This window comes from Salmo trutta, unplaced genomic scaffold, assembly GCF_901001165.1.
Source record: "Salmo trutta unplaced genomic scaffold, fSalTru1.1, whole genome shotgun sequence".
Lineage (NCBI taxonomy): Eukaryota > Metazoa > Chordata > Actinopteri > Salmoniformes > Salmonidae > Salmo > Salmo trutta.
Window position 1 is genome coordinate 2,626,771 of NW_021822962.1, and position 20,000 is coordinate 2,646,770.

The 20,000-nt window shown below is 47.3% G+C and overlaps 1 protein-coding gene across 1 annotated transcript in view; it reads right to left on the reverse strand.

Annotated features, from left to right (window-relative positions):
* LOC115187648 (oxysterol-binding protein-related protein 3-like) overlaps nucleotides 1–20,000 on the reverse strand; it is a 102,478-nt gene that overhangs the window by 38,305 nt on the left and 44,173 nt on the right. Inside the window, exons 2-3 of the mRNA XM_029746620.1 lie at nucleotides 13,733–14,247; nucleotides 1,869–1,985 (exon numbers count right to left, since the gene is read on the reverse strand). Of these exons, the coding sequence (XP_029602480.1) occupies nucleotides 1,869–1,985; nucleotides 13,733–13,828 (213 nt within the window). The 5' untranslated portion in view covers nucleotides 13,829–14,247. The remainder of the gene's footprint in view (nucleotides 1–1,868; nucleotides 1,986–13,732; nucleotides 14,248–20,000) is intronic.

Sequence of the window (20,000 nt, forward strand, 5' to 3'; positions counted from 1 at the left end):
GCCGTCCTGGCACCATGCACATCTCGTATATCATTAAAATGGGACTGTTGATACGATAATGAAAACAGTTTCAGAAGCTTTAAGTCCTTATGTCAGTGTATGTTAGTTCAGGAAGAACCCTTTTGAGTTCCATGTAGAAGAAACCCTTTCCACAGAGGGTTCTACAGGACCCCAAAATAGTTCTACCTGGACCCAAAAAGGGTTCTCCTATAGGGACAGCTGAATAAACCTTTTGCAACCCTTTTTTCCACTTATATCGTTTGTATCCATCTGTACTGAGATCATCTGTATCCAGCTGTACTGAGGTCATCTGTATCCATCTCTACTGAGATCATCTGTATCCATCTCTACTGAGATCATCTGTATCCATCTCTGAGACTCGAGATCATCGGTATCCATCTCTACTGAGGTCATCTGTATCCATCTCTACTGAGATCATCTGTATCCAGCTGTACTGAGGTCATCTGTATCCATCTCTACTGAGATCATCTGTATCCATCTCTACTGAGATCATCTGTATCCATCTCTACTGAGATCATCGGTATCCATCTCTACTGAGATCATCTGTATCCATCTCTACTGAGGTCATCTGTATCCATCTCTACTGAGGTCATCTGTATCCATCTCTACTGAGGTCATCTGTATCCATCTGTACTGAGGTCATCTGTATCCATCTCTACTGAGATCATCTGTATCCATCTCTACTGAGATCATTTGTATCCATCTCTACTGAGGTCATCTGTATCCATCTCTACTGAGGTCATCTGTATCCATCACTACTGAGGTCATCTGTATCCATCTCTACTGAGATCATCTGTATCCATCTGTATTTAAATCTTCTGTATCCATCTCTACTGAGATCAGCTGTATCCATCTCTACTGAGGTCATCTGTATCCATCTCTACTGAGATCATTTGTATCCATCTCTACTGAGGTCATCTGTATCCATCTCTATTGAGGTCATTTGTATCCATCTCTACTGAGGTCATCTGTATCCATCTCTACTGAGGTCATCTGTATCCATCTCTACTGAGGTCATTTGTATCCATCTCTAAATTATACCCCATTCCCTACAACCTTGAACAGAGCCCTGGGGGGGCATTTGGGATGCAGGTATAGAGTAGATACTACAGGCAGCAGGTCATCAGCTAATGGAGCAATATCATCTCTTTAAAGAGCTAACCTTTTAGAGAGACAGAGATAGAGAGACAGAGAGAGAGAGAGAGAGAGAGAGGGAGAGAGAGAGGGAGAGAAAGGGAGAGAGGGAGAGGGAGAGAGAGAGAGAGGAGAGGGAGAGAGACAGACAGAGAGAGAGAGGGAGACAGACAGAGAGAGAGGGAGAGAGACAGGGGGGTAGTGAAAGAAAATGACCCCTGGGACATGTGGCTACTGCAAGGGAAGGGGGATGTCATTCATCAAGTGATTCAATTAGCTAACAACACAAAGGAGTGATGTCATGGGGGGGGGACAAGGCTGGGAAATGATGTGGGTTGGGGAGGGACTCATATTGATCACGTGCTCTGACACCACTGTTTAACTGGAATATCCCCCACAAGTTAATCCCCTTCCCTGGGTGCTGCTGTTTGGTGAGATGACTATCTTGTATCAGAGGTGAGATGACTACCCTGTATCAGAGGTGAGATGACTACCCTGTATCAGAGGTGAGATGACTACCCTGTATCAGAGGTGAGATGACTACCCTGTATCAGAGGTGAGATGACTACCCTGTATCAGAGGGCGGTGAAATGCTTACAGTGGTGTGTATGTGTGTGTAGTATGTGTGTGTGTGTGTGTGTGTGTGTGTGTGTGTGTGTGTGTGTGTGTGTGTGTGTGTGTATGGTGTGTGTGTGGTGAGGTGAGAAGCCTACCTTGTGCCATCCCTTCATCGGCCACTTCCTCCTCTTCAGCATGTATCCATCCTGCTTCTGGGGCTCCTGGACATTACTGTGTCCTCCACGCAGCCCCTCTACAATCTCCCAACTGTCCTGTAAACACACAACAAGGTTACACACAGCCCCTCTACAATCTCCCAACTGTCCTGTAGACACAACAAGGTTACACACAGCCCCTCTACAATCTCCCAACTGTCCTGTAAACACACAACAAGGTTACACAGCCCCTCTACAATCTACCAACTGTCCTGGAGACACACAAGGTTACACACAGCCCCTCTACAATCTCCCAACTGTCCTGTAGACACACAGCCCCTCTACAATCTCCCAACTGTCCTGTAACACACACCAAGGTTACACACAACCCCTCTACAATCTCCCAACTGTCCTGTAGACACACAACAAGGTTACACACAGCCCCTCTACAATCTACCAACTGTCCTGTAGACACACAACAAGGTTACACACAGCCCCTCTACAATCTACCAACTGTCCTGTAGACACACAACAAGGTTACACACAGCCCCTCTACAATCTACCAACTGTAAACACAACAAGGTTACACACAGCCCCTCTACAATCTACCAACTGTCCTGTAAACACACAACAAGGTTACACACAGCCCCTCTACTATCTCCCAACTGTCCTGTAAACACACAACAAGGTTACACACAGCCCCTCTACAATCTCCCAACTGTCCTGTAAACACACAACAAGGTTACACACAGCCCCTCTACAATCTACCAACTGTCCTGTAAACACACAACAAGGTTACACACAGCCCCTCTACAATCTACCAACTGTCCTGTAGACACACAACAAGGTTACACACAGCCCCTCTACAATCTACCAACTGTCCTATAAACACAACAAGGTTACACACAGCCCCTCTACAAATCCAACTGTCCTGTACACACAACAAGGTTACACACAGCCCCTCTACAATCTACCAACTGTCCTGTAGACACACAACAAGGTTACACACAGCCCCTCTACAATCTCCCAACTGTCCTGTAGACACAACAAGGTTACACACAGCCCCTCTACAATCTACCAACTGTCCTGTAGACACACAACAAGGTTACACACAGCCCCTCTACAATCTCCCAACTGTCCTGTAGACACACAACAAGGTTACACACAGCCCCTCTACAATCTACCAACTGTCCTGTAGACACACAACAAGGTTACACACAGCCCCTCTACAATCTACCAACTGTCCTGTAAACACACAACAAGGTTACACACAGCACCTCTACAATCTACCAACTGTCCTGTACACACAACAAGGTTACACACGCCCCTCTACAATCTACCAACTGTCCTGTAAACACACAACAAGGTTACACACAGCCCCTCTACTATCTCCCAACTGTCCTGTAGACACAACAGGTTACACACAGCCCCTCTACAATCTCCCAACTGTCCTATAACACACAACAAGGTTACACACAGCCCTCTACAATCTACCAACTGTCCTGTAAACACACAACAAGGTTACACACAGCCCCTCTACTATCTCCCAACTGTCCTGTAGACACACAACAAGGTTACACACAGCCCCTCTACAATCTCCCAACTGTCCTATAAACACACAACAAGGTTACACACAGCCCCTCTACAATCTACCAACTGTCCTGTAAACACACAACAAGGTTACACACAGCCCCTCTACATCTCCCAACTGTCCTGTACACACACAAACAGTTACACACAGCCCCTCTACAATCTACCAACTGTCCTGTAAACACACAACAAGGTTACACACAGCCCCTCTACAATCTACCAACTGTCCTGACACACAACAAGGTTACACACAGCCCCTCTACAATCTACCAACTGTCCTGTAGACACACAACAAGGTTACACACAGCCCCTCTACAATCTACCAACTGTCCTGTTGATACACACAACAAGGTTACACACAGCCCTCTACAATCTACCAACTGTCCTGTAACACACAACAAGGTTACACACAGCCCCTCTACAATCTACCAACTGTCCTGTAACACACAACAAGGTTACACACAGCCCCTCTACAATCTACCAACTGTCCTCTAAACACACAACAAGGTTACACAGCCCCTCTACAATCTACCAACTGTCCTGTAAACACACAACAAGGTTACACCAGCCCCTCTACAATCTACCAACTGTCCTGTAGACACAACAAGGTTACACACAGAGTCTCTACAATCTCCCAACTGTCCTGTAGACACACAACAAGGTTACACACAGCCCCTCTACAATCTACCAACTGTCCTGTAAACACACAACAAGGTTACACACAGCCCCTCTACAATCTACCAACTGTCCTGTAACACACAACAAGGTTACACACAGCCCCTCTACTCTACCAACTGTCCTGTAAACACACAACAAGGTTACACACAGCCCCTCTACAATCTACCAACTGTCCTGTAAACACACACCAAGGTTACACACAGCCCCTCTACAATCTACCAACTGTCCTATAAACACCAACAAGGTTACACACAGCCCCTCTACAATCTACCAACTGTCCTGTAGACACACAACAGACACCAGCCCCTCTACTATACTAACTGTCCTGTAAACACACAAACAAGGACACACAGCCCCTCTACAATCTACCAACTGTCCTGTAGACACACAACATGGTTACACACAGCCCCTCTACAATCTACCAACTGTCCTGTAGACACACAACAAGGTTACACACAGCCCCCTACAATCTACCAACTGTCCTGTAGACACAACAAGGTTACACACAGTCCCTCTACAATCTCCCAACTGTCCTATAACACACAACAAGGTTACACACAGCCCCTCTACAATCTACCAACTGTCCTGTAGACACACAACAAGGTTACACACAGCCCCTCTACTATCTCCCAACTGTCCTGTAAACACACAACAAGGTTACACACAGCCCCTCTACAATCTACCAACTGTCCTGTAGACACACAACAAGGTTACACCACAGCCCCTCTACAATCTACCAACTGTCCTGTAGACACACAACAAGGTTACACACGTCCCTCTACAATCTCCCAACTGTCCTGTAGACACACAACAAGGTTACCACAGCCCCTCTACTATCTACCAACTGTCCTGTAGACACACAACAAGGTTACACACAGCCCCTCTACAATCTACCAACTGTCCTGTAGACACACAACAAGGTTACACAGCCCCTCTACAATCTACCAACTGTCCTGTAGACACAAACAAGGTTACACACAGCCCCTTACTATCTACCAACTGTCCTGTAAACACACAACAAGGTTACACACAGCCCCTCTACAATCTCCCAACTGTCCTGTAAACACACAACAAGGTTACACACAGCCCCTCTACAATCTACCAACTGTCCTGTAGACACACAACAAGGTTACACACAGCCCCTCTACAATCTACCAACTGTCCTGTAGACACACAACAAGGTTACACACAGCCCCTCTACAATCTACCAACTGTCCTGTAGACACACAACAAGGTTACACACAGCCCCTCTACAATCTACCAACTGTCCTGTAAACACACAACAAGGTTACACACAGCCCCTCTACAATCTACCAACTGTCCTGTAGACACACAACAAGGTTACACACAGCCCCTCTACAATCTACCAACTGTCCTGTAAACACACAACAAGGTTACACACAGCCCCTCTACTATCTACCAACTGTCCTGTAGACACACAACAAGGTTAGAATATTATTTTTATATACTGTCTGTGTCCCATATGGCATCCTATTCCCTATATAATGCACTACTTTTCACCAGGGCCCATAGGTATCTGGTCAAATGTAGTACACTACTAGGAAATAGGATGCCATTTGGGACAAGCCCTAGTATAAACTGACTAGCCAGTTTACAATAGTGTTTTATAAACAGACTGTTCCGTTTCCCACAGAGACCAGTCAGAATGTCAGGAAGGGGTGGTGACCTCTGTAAGAGAGAGAGAGAGAGATGAGAGAAGAGAGAGCGAGAGAGAGAGAGAGAGAGAGCGAGAGAGGAGAAGAGAGAGAGAAGAGATGAGGAAGAGAGGAGAGGAGAGAGAGAGAGAGAGAGAGATGAGAGGAGAGAATAGGGAAGGAATGAGGAGAGGGAGAGAGAGGAGAGGAGAGGAGAGAGGGAGGACGAGGAGAGAGAGAAGAGAGATGAGGAAGAGAGAGAGAGATGAGGAGAGAGAGAGACATAGAGGAAGATAGAGCGAGAGGAGAGAGAGATAGAGAGAGAGAGAGATAGACGAGAGAGAGAGAGAGAGAGAGATGAGGGAGAGAAAGATGAGAAGAGAGAGAGAGAGAGAGAGAGACATATGAGGAAGATAGAGCGAGAGAGAGAGAGATGAGAGAGAGAAAGAGAGAGAGAAAGAGATGAGGAGAGAGAGAGAGAGAGAGAGAGAGAGAGAGAGAGAGAGAAAGAGATGAGGAAGAGAGAGAGAGATGAGGGAGAGAGAGAGACATATGAGGAAGATAGAAGAGAGAGAGAGAGAGAGAGATAGCGAGAGGAGAGAGAGAGAGAGAGAGAGAGGATGAGGGAGAGGAGGACATATGAGGAGATAGAGCGAGAGAGAGAGAAAGAGAGAGAGATGAGGAGGAAGAGAGAGCGAGAGAGAGAGATGCAGAGAGCTGTGTGTGGCAGCACACTACATTGCTGCTGCCAAAAGATGAGGGACAGTGTCGACAGACCAATCAACCTGCACATGTCCTCTACTGTATGCTATTGTTATTGTTCAATGTATGGTTATTTTGACCCTTGGTTATTGTTGTTACTGTTGTCCCATTGACAATTTTGATTCTTATTATTTTCATATTGTAATATCCAAAGTAAGCCTTGGATATTATATTGTTACGTCATGCAATAAAGCAAATTGAATTAAATTGAATTGAGAGAGAGAGAGATGAGGAAGAGGGGGAGAGAGAGAGAGCAAGAGGGGGAGAGAGATGAGAAGAGAGAGAGAGTGAGAGAGAGAGAGAGTGAGAGAGACAGCAGGAGACAGAGGAGATAGGAGTGGTTGTTTGTGTTTCTGTCTCTCTCTCTCTCTCTCTCTCTCTCTCTCAAGTGCTGATCACAACAGTAGTTAAGCACGCACCCTCATCACACACACACACACACACACACACAACAACACACACACACCACACACACACCCACACACACAACACACACACAACACACACACACACACACACACACACACACACTTCCTGTAAAACTAATCTAATCCGCTACACAATATTCACAGAGCTGATGGCCGGACGGAGGGTCGGAGTGGGAGGGAGGGAGGGGAGTAATGATGTGATAATATGGCCAGATGATGAGATTAGAGATTATAATCACATATCCAGGTCAATGTGTTAACCTCACTGAGAGAGATACCACTCACACTCACACACACGCACACACACACAACACACACACACACACACACACACACACCACACACACCACACACACACACACACACCACACACACACACACACACACACACACACACACACACAGACACACACACACACACACACACACGTGCAGTACATGTGTGTTATACTGATGGTCCCTAACTAGCTCCATAGGGATATCCAAAGTGAAAGCACATTTACCACGGGCATTACAATCGGGTCGCGTGCAGCTGCACAGCTGTGGGCATGTGGTCAGGTTTGAAATAACCCAACCTTCATTTACGTTTGTGACATACTCAAGTACAAAAATCAATTTGGACGAGACTGACTTATGACAAAAATGATCTAAAGTAGTTATACAAATGTAATCAATTCTGACAGCAGAATAAACGTTTCTGACAAATACTGATATCACATAAGTCGTTTTTTAGGGGAAGGAGGTCTCTTTAAGGGAGGGGGGCTCTTTAAGGGGGGAAGGAGGTCTTTAAGGGAGGGAGGGAGGTCTTTAAGGGAGGAGGGCTCTTTAAGGGAGGGAGGGAGGTCTTTAAGGGAGGGAGGGAGGGCTCTATAAGGGGAGAGAGAGAAGTCTTAAGGGAGGGAGGGAGGTCTTTAAGGGAGGGAGGGAGGGAGGTCTTTAAGGAGGGAGGGAAGTCTTAAGGGAGGGAGGTCTTTAAGGGAGGGAGGTCTTAAGGGAGGGAGGAGGTCTTTAAGGGAGGGAGGGCTCTTTAAGGGAGGAGGAAGTCTTTAAGGGAGGGAGGGAAGTCTTTAAGGGATGGAGGGCTATATAAGGGAGGGAGGGAAGTCTTAAGGGAGGGAGGGCTCTATAAGGGAGAGAGGGAAGTCTTTAAAGGGAGGGAGGGCTGTATAAGGGAGAGAGGGAAGTCTTTAAGGGAGGGAGGGCTATATAAGGGAGAGAGGGACGTCTTTATGGGGAGGGAGGGCCTATAAGGGAGAGAGGGAAGTCTTTAAGAGAGGGAGGGCTATATAAGGGAGAGAGGGATGTCTTTAAGGGAGGGAGGGCTATATAAGGGAGAGAGGGAAGTCTTTAAGGGAGGGAGGGCTATATAAGGGAGAGAGGGAAGTCTTTAAGGGAGTGGAAGCTCTATAAGGGAGAGCAGGGAAGTCTTTAAGGGAGGAGGGCTCTATAAGGGAGAGAAGGAAGTCTTTAAGGGCGGGAGGGCTATATAAGGGAGGGAGGGCTCTATAAGGAGAGAGGGAAGTCTTAAGGGAGGGAGGGCTATATAAGGGAGAGAGGGAAGTCTTTAAGGGAGGGAGGGCTATATAAGGGAGGAGAGGGAAGTCTTTCTAAGGGAGGGAGGGCTCTATAAGGGAGAGAAGGAGTCTTTAAGGGAGGGAGGGCTATATAAGGGGAGGGAGGGCTCTATAGGGGAGGAAGAGGGAAGTCTTTAAGGGAGGGAGGGCTATATAAGGGAGGGAGGGCTCTTTAAGGGAGGGCGGGCTATATAAGGGAGAGAGGGAAGTCTTTAAGGGAGGAGGGCTCTCTAAGGGAGGCGGAGGGAAGTCTTACGGGAGGGAGGGCTCTTTAAGGGAGAGAGGGAAGTCTTAAGGGGGGAGGGCTGTATAAGGGAGGGGAGGGAAGTCTTTAAGAGAGGGAGGGCTCTTTAAGGGAGAGAGGGAAGTCTTTAAGGGAGGGAGGGCTCTATAGGAGAGGGGATTCCTTTTTTTAAGGGAGGAGGGCTCATAAGGGAGGGAGGCGCTTCTATAAGGGTATGGAGGGAAGTCTTAAGGGAGGGGGGCTCTATAAGGGAGAGAGGGAAGTCTTTAAGGGAGGGATGGCTATATAAGGGAGAGAGGGAAGTCTTCAAGGGAGGGAGGGCTATATAAGGGAGAGAGGGAAGTCTTTAAGAGAGGGAGGGCTATATAAGGGAGAGAGGGAAGTCTTTAAGGGAGGGAGGGCTATATAAGGGAGGAGAGGGAAGTCTTTAAGGGAGAGGGAAGTCTTTAATGGAGGGTGGTCTTTAAGGGAGGGAGGTCTTTAAGGGAGGGAGGTCTTTAAGGGAGGGAGGTCTTTAAGGGAGGGAGGGAGGTCTTTAAGGGAGGGAGGGCTCTTAAGGGAGGGAGGGAAGTCTTTAAGGGAGGGAGGGAAGTCTTAAGGGCGGGAGGGCTATATAAGGGAGGGAGGGAAGTCTTTAAGGGACGGAGGGCTCTTTAAGGGAGAGGAGGGAAGTCTTTAATGGAGGGAGGGCTCTATAAGGGAGGGAGGGAAGTCTTAAGGGGGGAGGGCTCTTTAAGGGAGAGAGGGAAGTCTTTAAGGGAGGGAGGGCTCTATAAGGGAGAGCGGGAAGTCTTTAAGGGAGGAGGGCTATAAGGGAGAGAGGGAAGTCTTAAGGGAGGGAGGGCTCTATAAGGGAGAGAGGGAAGTCTTTAAGGGAGGGAGGGCTATATAAGGGAGAGAGGGCAGTCTTAAGGGAGGGAGGGCTCTATAAGGGAGAGAGGGAAGTCTTTAAGGGAGGGAGGGCTATATAAGGGAGAGAGGGAAGTCTTTAAGGGAGGGCTATATAAGGGAGAGAGGAAGTCTTTAAGGGGGGAGGGCTATATAAGGGAGAGAGGGAAGTCTTTAAGGGAGGGAGGGCTATATAAGGGAGAGAGGGAAGTCTTTAAGGGAGGGGGGCTCTATAAGGGAGAGAGGGAAGTCTTTAAGGGAGGGAGGGCTATATAAGGGAGAGAGGGAAGTCTTTATGGGAGGGAGGGCTCATAAGGGAGAGAGGGAAGTCTTCTAAGGGAGGGAGGGCTATATAAGGGAGGAGGAGGGAAGTCTTTATGGGAGGGAGGGCTCTATAAGGGAGAGAGGGAAGTCTTTAAGGGAGGGAGGGCTCTAATAGGGAGGGAGGGAAAGTCTTTACGGGAGGGAGGGCTATATAAGGGAGAGGAGGGAAGTCTTTAAGGGAGGAGGGCTATATAAGGGAGAGAGGGAAGTCTTTAAGGGAGGGAGGGCTATATAAGGGAGAGAGGGAAGTCTTTAAGGGAGGAGGGCTACATAAGGGAGGGTAGGGAAGGTCTTTAAGGGAGGGAGGGCTCTATAAGGGAGAGAGGGAAGTCTTTAAGGGAGGGAGGGCTATATAAGGGAGGGAGGGAAGTCTTTAAGGGAGGGAGGGCTATATAAGGGAGAGGGGGCTATATAAGGGAGAGAGGGAAGTCTTTAAGGGAGGGAGGGCTATAAGGGAGGAGGGAAGTCTTTAAGGGAGGGAGGAAGTCTTTAACGGAGGAGGGCTATATAATGGAGAGCAGGAAGTCTTTAAGGGAGGGGAGGGCTCTATAAGGGAGAGAGGGAAGTCTTTAAGGGAGGGAGGGCTATATAAGGGAGGGAGGGCTATATAAGGGAGAGAGGGAAGTCTTTAAGGGAGGGAGGGCTATATAAGGGAGAGAGGGAGGTCTTTAAGGGAGGGAGGGCTATATAAGGGAGAGAGGGAAGTCTTTAAGGGAGGTAGGGTATATAAGGGAGAGAGGGAAGTCTTTAAGGGAGGGAGGGCTATATAAGGGAGAGAGGGAAGTCTTTAAGGGAGGAGGGCTATATAAGGGAGAGAGGGAAGTCTTTAAGGGAGGGAGGGGCTCTATAAGGGAGAGAGGGAAGTCTTTAGGAGGGAGGGCTCTATAGGGAGGGAGGAAGTCTTTAAGGGAGGGAGGGCTCTATAAGGAGAGAGGGAAGTATTTAAGGGAGGGAGGGCTCTATAAGGGAGGGAGGGAAGTCTTTAAGGGAGGGAGGGCTATATAAGGGAGAGAGGGAAGTCTTTAAGGGACGGAGGGCTCTATAAGGGAGAGAGGGAAGTCTTTAAGGGAAGGAGGGCTATATAAGGGAGAGAGGGAAGTCTTTAAGGGAGGGAGGGCTATATAAGGGAGGGAGGGAAGTCTTTAAGGGAGGGAGGGCTCTATAAGGGAGGGAGGGCTCTTTAAGGGAGGGAGGGCTATATAAGGGAGAGAGGGAAGTCTTTAAGGGAGGGAGGGCTCTATAAGGGAGGGAGGGCTCTATAAGGGAGGAGGGCTATATAAGGGAGAGAGGGAAGTCTTTAAGGGAGGGAGGGCTACATAAGGGAGGGAGGGAAGTCTTTAAGGGAGGGAGGGCTCTATAAGGGAGAGAGGGAAGTCTTTAAGGGAGGGAGGGCTATATAAGGGAGAGAGAGAAGTCTTTAAGGGAGGGAGGGCTATATAAGGGAGAGAGGGAAGTCTTTAAGGGAGGGAGGGCTATATAAGGGAGGGAGGGAAGTCTTTAAGGGAGGGAGGGCTATATAAGGGAGAGAGGGAAGTCTTTAAGGGAGGGAGGGCTATATAAGGGAGAGAGGAAAGTCTTTAAGGGAGGGAGGGAGGGCTCTATAAGGGAGAGAGGGAAGTCTTTAAGGGAGGGAGAGAGGGCTCTATAAGGGAGAGAGGGAAGTCTTTAAGGGAGGGAGGGCTCTATAAGGGAGAGAGGGAAGTCTTTAAGGGAGGGAGGGCTCTATAAGGGAGAGAGGGAAGTCTTTAAGGGAGGGAGGGCTCTATAAGGGAGAGAGGGAAGTCTTTAAGGGAGGGAGGGCTATATAAGGGAGAGAGGGAAGTCTTTAAGGGAGGGAGGGCTATATAAGGGAGAGAGGGAAGTCTTTAAGGGAGGGAGGGCTATATAAGGGAGAGAGGGAAGTCTTTAAGGGAGGGAGGGCTATATAAGGGAGGGAGGGAAGTCTTTAAGGGAGGGAGGGCTCTATAAGGGAGGGAGGGAAGTCTTTAAGGGAGGGAGGGCTATACAAGGGAGAGAGGGAAGTCTTTAAGGGAGGGAGGGCTCTATAAGGGAGAGAGGGAAGTCTTTAACCTGTTCGACTTACCCTAGGATAGGGGGCGCCACAGCGCATTTTGGAAAAAAATCGTTCCCATTTTCAACGGCCTACTAATCAAAGTCAGAAGCTAAGACATGCATATACTTATTTTATATGGATAGAAAACACCCTAAATTTTCTAAAACTGTTTGAATGGTGTCTGTGAGTATAACAGAACTCGTATGGCAGTCAAAACCCCGAGACCGATTGAACCAGGAAGTGGAAATCTGAATTGTGGACTCGACTTCACAGCCTTACCTATAAATCACAACGTAAAAAATGATAATTGAGCACTTTCCAGTGCTTCCACTAGATGTCCCCAGTCTTTACAACGTGTTTTGAGGGTTCTGCGGTAGAAACTCAGTGAAAGAGACGATGTGGCAATTGGTCAGAGTAGTAGGGCCATGAGCATTGTGACGTCGGCGGCCGTGTCTGCCCCCACCTTTGGAAGCCTTTTGAAACACAATGACATCGTCCCACTCGAATCTGATTGGCTCTCTTGTTGAAACAGGCCCTGACGATTATTTTATACAACGTTTGACATGTTTGAACGAACCTAACTAACCGTAAACAGTCATTTTGCGTTAGACAGGTGCCGCGCACGGAACAACATTTGATTACAGCCTTAGGACGCGCTAACAACATGAAGCTAATGGAACATAAAGCATGGACTTTTTCGATCGAAAATACATTTGTCATGGACCTGGGACATCGGGAAGTGTTTTCTGATGAAGACAACTAAAGGTGAGGGATTATTGGCGATATTATACAATATCAGATGTTACTTGCTCAAATGTTCAAAGATGGCGCCGAGCTAGGTTTTCGAGCTCAATTTCTGGGTATCGCATCCCATTTGATCTCAAAGTGTGATTACCCTGTAAAGTTAATTTAAAATCTGTTTTGACAGGTGTTTTCAAGAGATATTCATCTATAAATCTTAGATTGACAATATATATTACAAAAATCGTTTTCGAATAGTAATTTATAAAATTGTAGCACTGTTTCCCGGGACGCATTATATGGGAAAATAGTTAGTCAACCTCAGGTGCCGATGTAAAATGCTGTTTTTATATAGAAATATGACCTTTATTGAACAAAAGATTGCATGCTGTGTGTAACATGATGTCCTAGGTGTGTCATCTGATGAAGTTTGTAAAAGGTTAGTGCTGCATTTAGCTGTTTTTTGGTTATATGTGATGGGTGTGCTTGCTCGGAAAATTCATATGATGCGACTTTTACCATGTACTCCTCTAACATAATCTAATATTGTGCTTTTCCTGTAAAACCTTTTTGAAATCGGACAACGAGGGTCGATTCAAGAGAGGTGTATCTATAAAACGATATGAGACAGCCCTATATTTGAAAAAAATAAATATTGAATTTCGTTATGCTAATGTCGCTAGGAGTTTTCGCTGGAAAATGATCCCGCTAACGGGATGATAAGCTGAAGAAGTTTTAAGGGAGGGAGGTTTGTAGTACAGTAATTCAACAGCTTACTACACTCTAGTCTCTATTCAGATGTAAAGGTCCTTTCAGATTGAGACGTGAATACAGTCTCCGCTAACGCCTGAAGATTTACATTTCAATCAGCGTTACAGCGGTGTGTGTGTGTGACATTAATGAGTGTGTGTGTGTGGTCGGTGTTACCTGTCGGCTGTCGTGTTTGGAGGAGGAGCTGCTGTTGCTGTGTGAAGGGGAAGAGATCTTGTGAGACATGGCTGAACTCCTCTCCTCTGAGCCCATCTCCCTGCCCCTGCAGGCCAGGCTGTCTCCCTGGGGCTTCAGGATCCTCTCTCCCTGCCCTTGCAGGCCAAGCCGTCTCCCTGGGGCTTCAGGATCCTCTCTCCCTGCCCCTGCAGGCCAGGCCGTCTCCCTGGGACTTCAGGATCCTCTTTCCCTGCCCCTGCAGGCCAGGCCGTCTCCCTGGGGCTTCAGGATCCTCTCTCCCTGCCCCTGCAGGCCAGGCCGTCTCCCTGGGGCTTCAGGATCCTCTCTCCCTGCCCCTGCAGGCCAGGCCGTCTCCCTGGAGCTTCAGGATCCTCTCTCCCTGCCCCTGCAGGCCAGGCCGTCTCCCTGGGGCTTCAGGATCCTCTCTCCTTGGGACTTGGGCTTCTCTGGGTCAGTGAGGCGCTGCAACCTTGTCCATCTAGAACATCCCCTCACTGAGGGACAGAGAGAGAGAGAGAGAGACAGAGAGAGAGAGAGAGAGAGAGGAGGGGGATTGGAGAGGGAGAGAGAGATATTATTGATCTTTAGGAACCTTTATTTGGCACGATTTAGCTAATAAACTATTGTACATACATAGCAAATTCAAATGCAAAAACGTTTTTAAGGTCACTGTTAAAGAGAGAGTTCACATATCAGATGAAGGGAGAACTGAAGTCCTAAAAAGCTTCGAAGCTCCTTAGTCTCACTGGGAACCACAACCACTCTGAGCGAGAGAGATGTTCTGACAGAGAGCTTCCTTTTAGCTGCGTCTGTGTCCCAAATGGAACCCTATTCTCCAAATTGTTCACTATGTTTGACCAGAGGGTCAAAAGAGAATAGGGGCCCATTTGGGACGAAGCCTGTAATTCACTGTGCTGGTGAGTCATGGTCCAACAGTATGGACTGTCAACATTCATCAACGTACATACAGTGTGATGAACAGACCACTGTGCACCCCATATTAAAGTAAATAGAAACTAATATTAATGTGCAATAATTACCGCTTGATCATACAGGATAGTGGTGAATAAATATCACATCACACACTGACTGGCACTGGCAACTAAGGTGAAAAATAGACTACTGTCTTTGGTGTGTATCGGTAGATGAGCTTCACAGTGTGTGTGTGTGTGTGTGTGTGTGTGTGGTGTGTGTGTGTGGTGTGTGTGTGTGTGTGTGTGTGTGTGTGTGTGTGTGTGTGTGTGTGACAGTGTGGCGTGTGAGGATGATAAACAACCCTGGTGAAACTAAGGGTAACGTACATTACACCGTCCGTTCACAAGGTAAACATACAGCAGGCAGTTCAATGGCAAACATGCTTTACTGATGCTTATAAGAACACAGTTGCTACTGAATGTGGTGGCCAATCAATTCTCACTGAGTTCCAATCAATCTCACTGATGTTTCCAATCAATCTCATGGAGTCTCCAATCAACTTCACTGGAGTTCCAATCAATCTCAGTGGAGTTCCACTCCCTCCTCACTGGAGTTCCAAACAATCTCACTGGAGTTTCCAATCAATTCTCACTGGAGTTTCCAATCCATCTCACTGGAGTTCCAATTCACATCTCAGTGGAGTTACAATCCAATCTCACTAAGTTCCAATCAATCTCAGTGGCGTTACAATCACTTCACTGGCGTTCCAATCTCACTGGAGTTCCAATCATTCTCACTGGAGTTCCAATCATCATGGAGTTCCAATCAATCTCACTGGAGTTCCAATCAATCTCACTGGAGTTCCAATCAATCTCACTGGAGTTCCAATCAATCTCACTGGAGTTCCAATCAATCTCACTGGAGTTCCAATCATCTCACTAAAGTTCCAATCAATCTCAGTGGAGTTCCAATCAATCTCACTGGAGTTCAATCAATCTCACTGGAGTTCTAATCAATCTCACTGGAGTTACAATCAATCTCAGTGGAGTTCCAATCAATCTCACTGGAGTTCCAATCAATCTCACTGGAGTTCCAATCAATCTCACTGGAGTTCCAATCAATCTCACTGAGTTCCAATCAATCTCACTAAAGTTCCAATCAATCTCAGTGGAGTTCCCAATCAATCTCACTGGAGTTTCCAATCAATCTCACTGGAGTTCTAATCAATCTCACTGGAGTTACAATCAATCTCAGTGGAGTTCCAATCAATCTCACTGGAGTTCCAATCAATCTCACTGGAGTTCCAATCAATCTCACTGGAGTTCCAATCAATCTCACTGGAGTTCCAATCACTCTCACTGGAGTTCCAATCAATCTCACTGGAGTTCCAATCAATCTTCCACAAGCTTCCCACAATAAGTTGGGTGAATTTTGGCGCATTCCTCCTGACAGAGCTGGTGTAACTGAGTCAGGATTGTAGGCCTTCTTGCTTGCACACACTTTTTCAGTTCTGCCCACAGATTTTCTATAGGATTGAGGTCAGGGCTTTGTGATGGCCACTCCAATACCTTGACTTTGTTGTCCTTAAGCCATTTTGCCACAACTTTGGAAGTATGCTTGGAGTCATTGTCCATTTAGAAGACCCATTTGTGACCAAGCTTTAACTTCCTGAATGATGTCTTGAGATGTTGCTTCAATATATCCAAATAATTTTCTTTCCTCATGATGCCATCTATTTTGTGAAGTGTACCAGTCCCTCCTGCAGCAAAGCACCCCCACAACATGATGCTGCCACCCCCGTGCTTCACGGTTGGGATGGTGTTCTTCGGCTTGCAAGCGTCCCCCTTTTTCCTCCAAACAAGCATAACGATGGTCATTACGGCCAAACAGTTCTATTTTTGTTTCATCAGACCAGCGGACATTTCCGCAAAAAGTACGATCTTTGTCCCCATGTGCAGTTGCAAACCGTAGTCTGGCTTTTTTATGGCGGTTTTGGAGCAGTGGCTTCTTCCTTGCTGAGCGGCCTTTCAGGTTATGTCGATATAGGACTTGTTTTACTGTGGATATAGATACTTTTTACCAGTTTCCTCCAGCATCTTCACAAGGTCCTTTGCTGTTGTTCTGGGATTGATTTGCACTTTTTGCACCAAAGTACGTTCATCTCTAGGAGACAGAACGCGTCTCCTTCCTGAGCGGTATGACGGCTGCATGGTCCCATGGTGTTTCTACTTGCGTACTATTGTTTGTACAGATGAACGTGGTACCTTCCGGCGTCTGGAAATTACTCCCAAGGATGAACCAGACTTTCTTTTGATTTTCCCATGATGTCAAGCAAAGAGGCACTGAGTTTGAAGGTAGGCCTTGAAATACATCCACAGGTACACCTCCAATTGACTCAAATGATGTCAATTAGCCTATCAGAAGCTTCAAAAACCATCATTTTCTGGAACTTTCCAAGCTGTTTAAAGGCACAGTCAACTTAGTGTATGTAAACTTCTGACCCACTGGAATTGAGACACAGTGAATTATAAGTGGAATAATCTGTCTGTAAACAATTGTTGGAAAAATGACTTGTGACATGCACAAAGTAGATGCCCTAACCGACTTCCCAAAACTATAGTTTGTTAACAAGAAATTTGTGGAGTGGTTGAAAAACGAGTTTTAATGACTCCATCCTAAGTGTATGTAAACTTCCGACTTCAAATATATATATATGCACTGCTCAAAAAAATAAAGGGAACACTAAAATAACATCCTAGATCTGAATGAATGAAATAATCTTATTAAATACTTTTATCTTTACATAGCTGAATGTGCTGACAACAAAATCACACAAAAAGAATCAATGGAAATCCAATTGATCAACCCACGGAGGTCTGGATTTGAAGTCACACTCAAAATTAAAGTGGAAAACCACACTACAGGCTGATCCAACTTTGATGTAATGTCCTTAAAACAAGTCAAAATGAGGCTCAGTAGTGTGTGTGGCCTCCACGTGCCTGTATGATCTCCCTACAACGCCTGGGCATACTCCTGATGAGGTGGCGGATGGTCTCCTGAGGGATCTCCTCCCAGACCTGGACTAAAGCATCCACCAACTCCTAGACAGTCTGTGGTGCAACGTGGCGTTGGTGGATGGAGCGAGACATGATGTCCCTGATGTGCTCAATTGGTTTCAGGTCTGGGGAACGGGTGGGCCAATCCATAGCATCAATGCTTTCTTCTTGCAGGAACTGCTGACACACTCCAGCCACATGAGGTCTAGCATTGTCTTGCATTAGGAGGAACCCAGGGCCAACCGCACCAGCATATGGTCTCACAAGGGGTCTGAGGATCTCATCTCGGTACCTAATGGCAGTCAGGCTACCTCTGGCGAGCACATGGAGGGCTGTGCTCCCCCCCAAAGAAATGCCACCCCACACCATGACTCACCCACCGCCCAAACCGGTCATGCTGGAGGATGTTGCAGGCAGCAGAACGTTCTCCACGGCGTCTCCAGACTCTGTCACGTCTGTCACATGTGCTCAGTGTGAACCTGCTTTCATCTGTGAAGAGCACAGGGCGCCAGTGGCGAATTTGCCAATCTTGGTGTTCTCTGGCAAATGCCAAACGTCCTGCACGGTGTTTGGCTGTAATCACAACCCCCACCTGTGGACGTCGGGCCCTCATACCACCCTCATGGAGTCTGTTTCTGACCGTTTGAGCAGACACATGCACATTTGTGGCCTGCTGGAGGTCATTTTGCAGGGCTCTGGCAGTGCTCCTCCTGCTCCTCCTTGCACAAAGGCGGAGGTAGCGGTCCTGCTGATGGGTTGTTGCCCTCCTACGGCCTCCTCCACGTCTCCTGATGTACTGGCCTGTCTCCTGGTAGCGCCTCCATGCTCTGGACACTACGCTGACAGACACAGCAAACCTTCTTGCCACAGCTCGCATTGATGTGCCATCCTGGATGAGCTACACTACCTGAGCCACTTGTGTGGGTTGTAGACTCCGTCTCATGCTACCACTAGAGTGAAAGCAACGCCAGCACTCAAAAGTGACCAAAACATCAGCCAGGAAGCATAGGAACTGAGAAGTGGTCTGTGGATAACACCTGCAGAACCACTCCTTTATTGGGGGTGTCTTGCTAATTGCGTATAATTTCCACCTGTTGTCTATTCCATTTGCACAACAGCATGTGAAATTTATTGTCAATCAGTGTTGCTTCCTAAGTGGACAGTTTGATTTCACAGAAGTGTGATTGACTTAGAGTTACATTGTGTTGTTTAAGTCTTCCCTTTATTTTTTTGAGCAGTATATATATATATTATTTTGTCTTAGTATGCTGTCTGTAGGTCTGCCTGTCTGTGTGAGCGTCTGTCTGTCTGTCTGGGATGGGATAGTATGAAGACTGACTGGTTCATTTCCACTGGATCACATGACATGTTAACCACTAAACACCCTGGAGTCAGTCAGTCAGGAACACTATACAGCCAAGGCATGCATCCCAAATGGCACCCTATTCCCTATATAGTATAGTGTACTACTTTTCAACAGAGCCCTATGGGGTCCTAGTCAAGAGTAGTGCACTATGTAGGGAATAGGGTACCATTTGGAACACAAACCACGTGTGTCTCACCAAGTAAGAGCGTGTGTGTGTGACGGGTGTGTGACCAGGTGAGTGTGATGTTACCATAGAGATATATACCGTATACTGTATTATATATAATATAGGCTATATAATAGGTTTAATTCTGTGGGTAATCCTCTCCCAGAGTATACAGCATTATACAGCATCTCCCACCAGCCCCAGCCTCATACCAGCCCAGTCCAGTTTAGCCCAGTCCAGCCCAGTTCAGCACAGTCCAGCCCTGCCCATACTAGTCCAGCCCAGTCCAGTTCAATCCAGTCCAGTCTCCTATCAGTCATGCAGTCTGTAGGGCTGCTACTCGGATACACACCAAGGTTAATCACATTACCCAGCTTCCTCCTCCACGGCTTCATGCCTAGTAGGCTACAGTCTCTGGGGTTTCACAGACAGTGGGCCTGACGGTCACCTGACACCCCCCAACTCCAATCTCCTCCAGTCTCCAGTCTGGGAAATGCAGTATGTGAGGCTGCTACAGAGCTCTGCTACACACCAAGGTTAATCACATTACCCAGCTCTGTATCCACCAACACTCTGCTTCCTCCTCCACTGCTTCATGCCTAGTAGGCTACAGTCTCTGGGGTTCCCTGGCCCTAACCCTGACCCTAACCCTGGCCCTAACCCTGGCCCTAACCCTGGCCCTAACCCTGGCCCTAACCCTGGCCCTAACCCTGGCCCTAACCCTGGCCCTAACCCTGGCCCTAA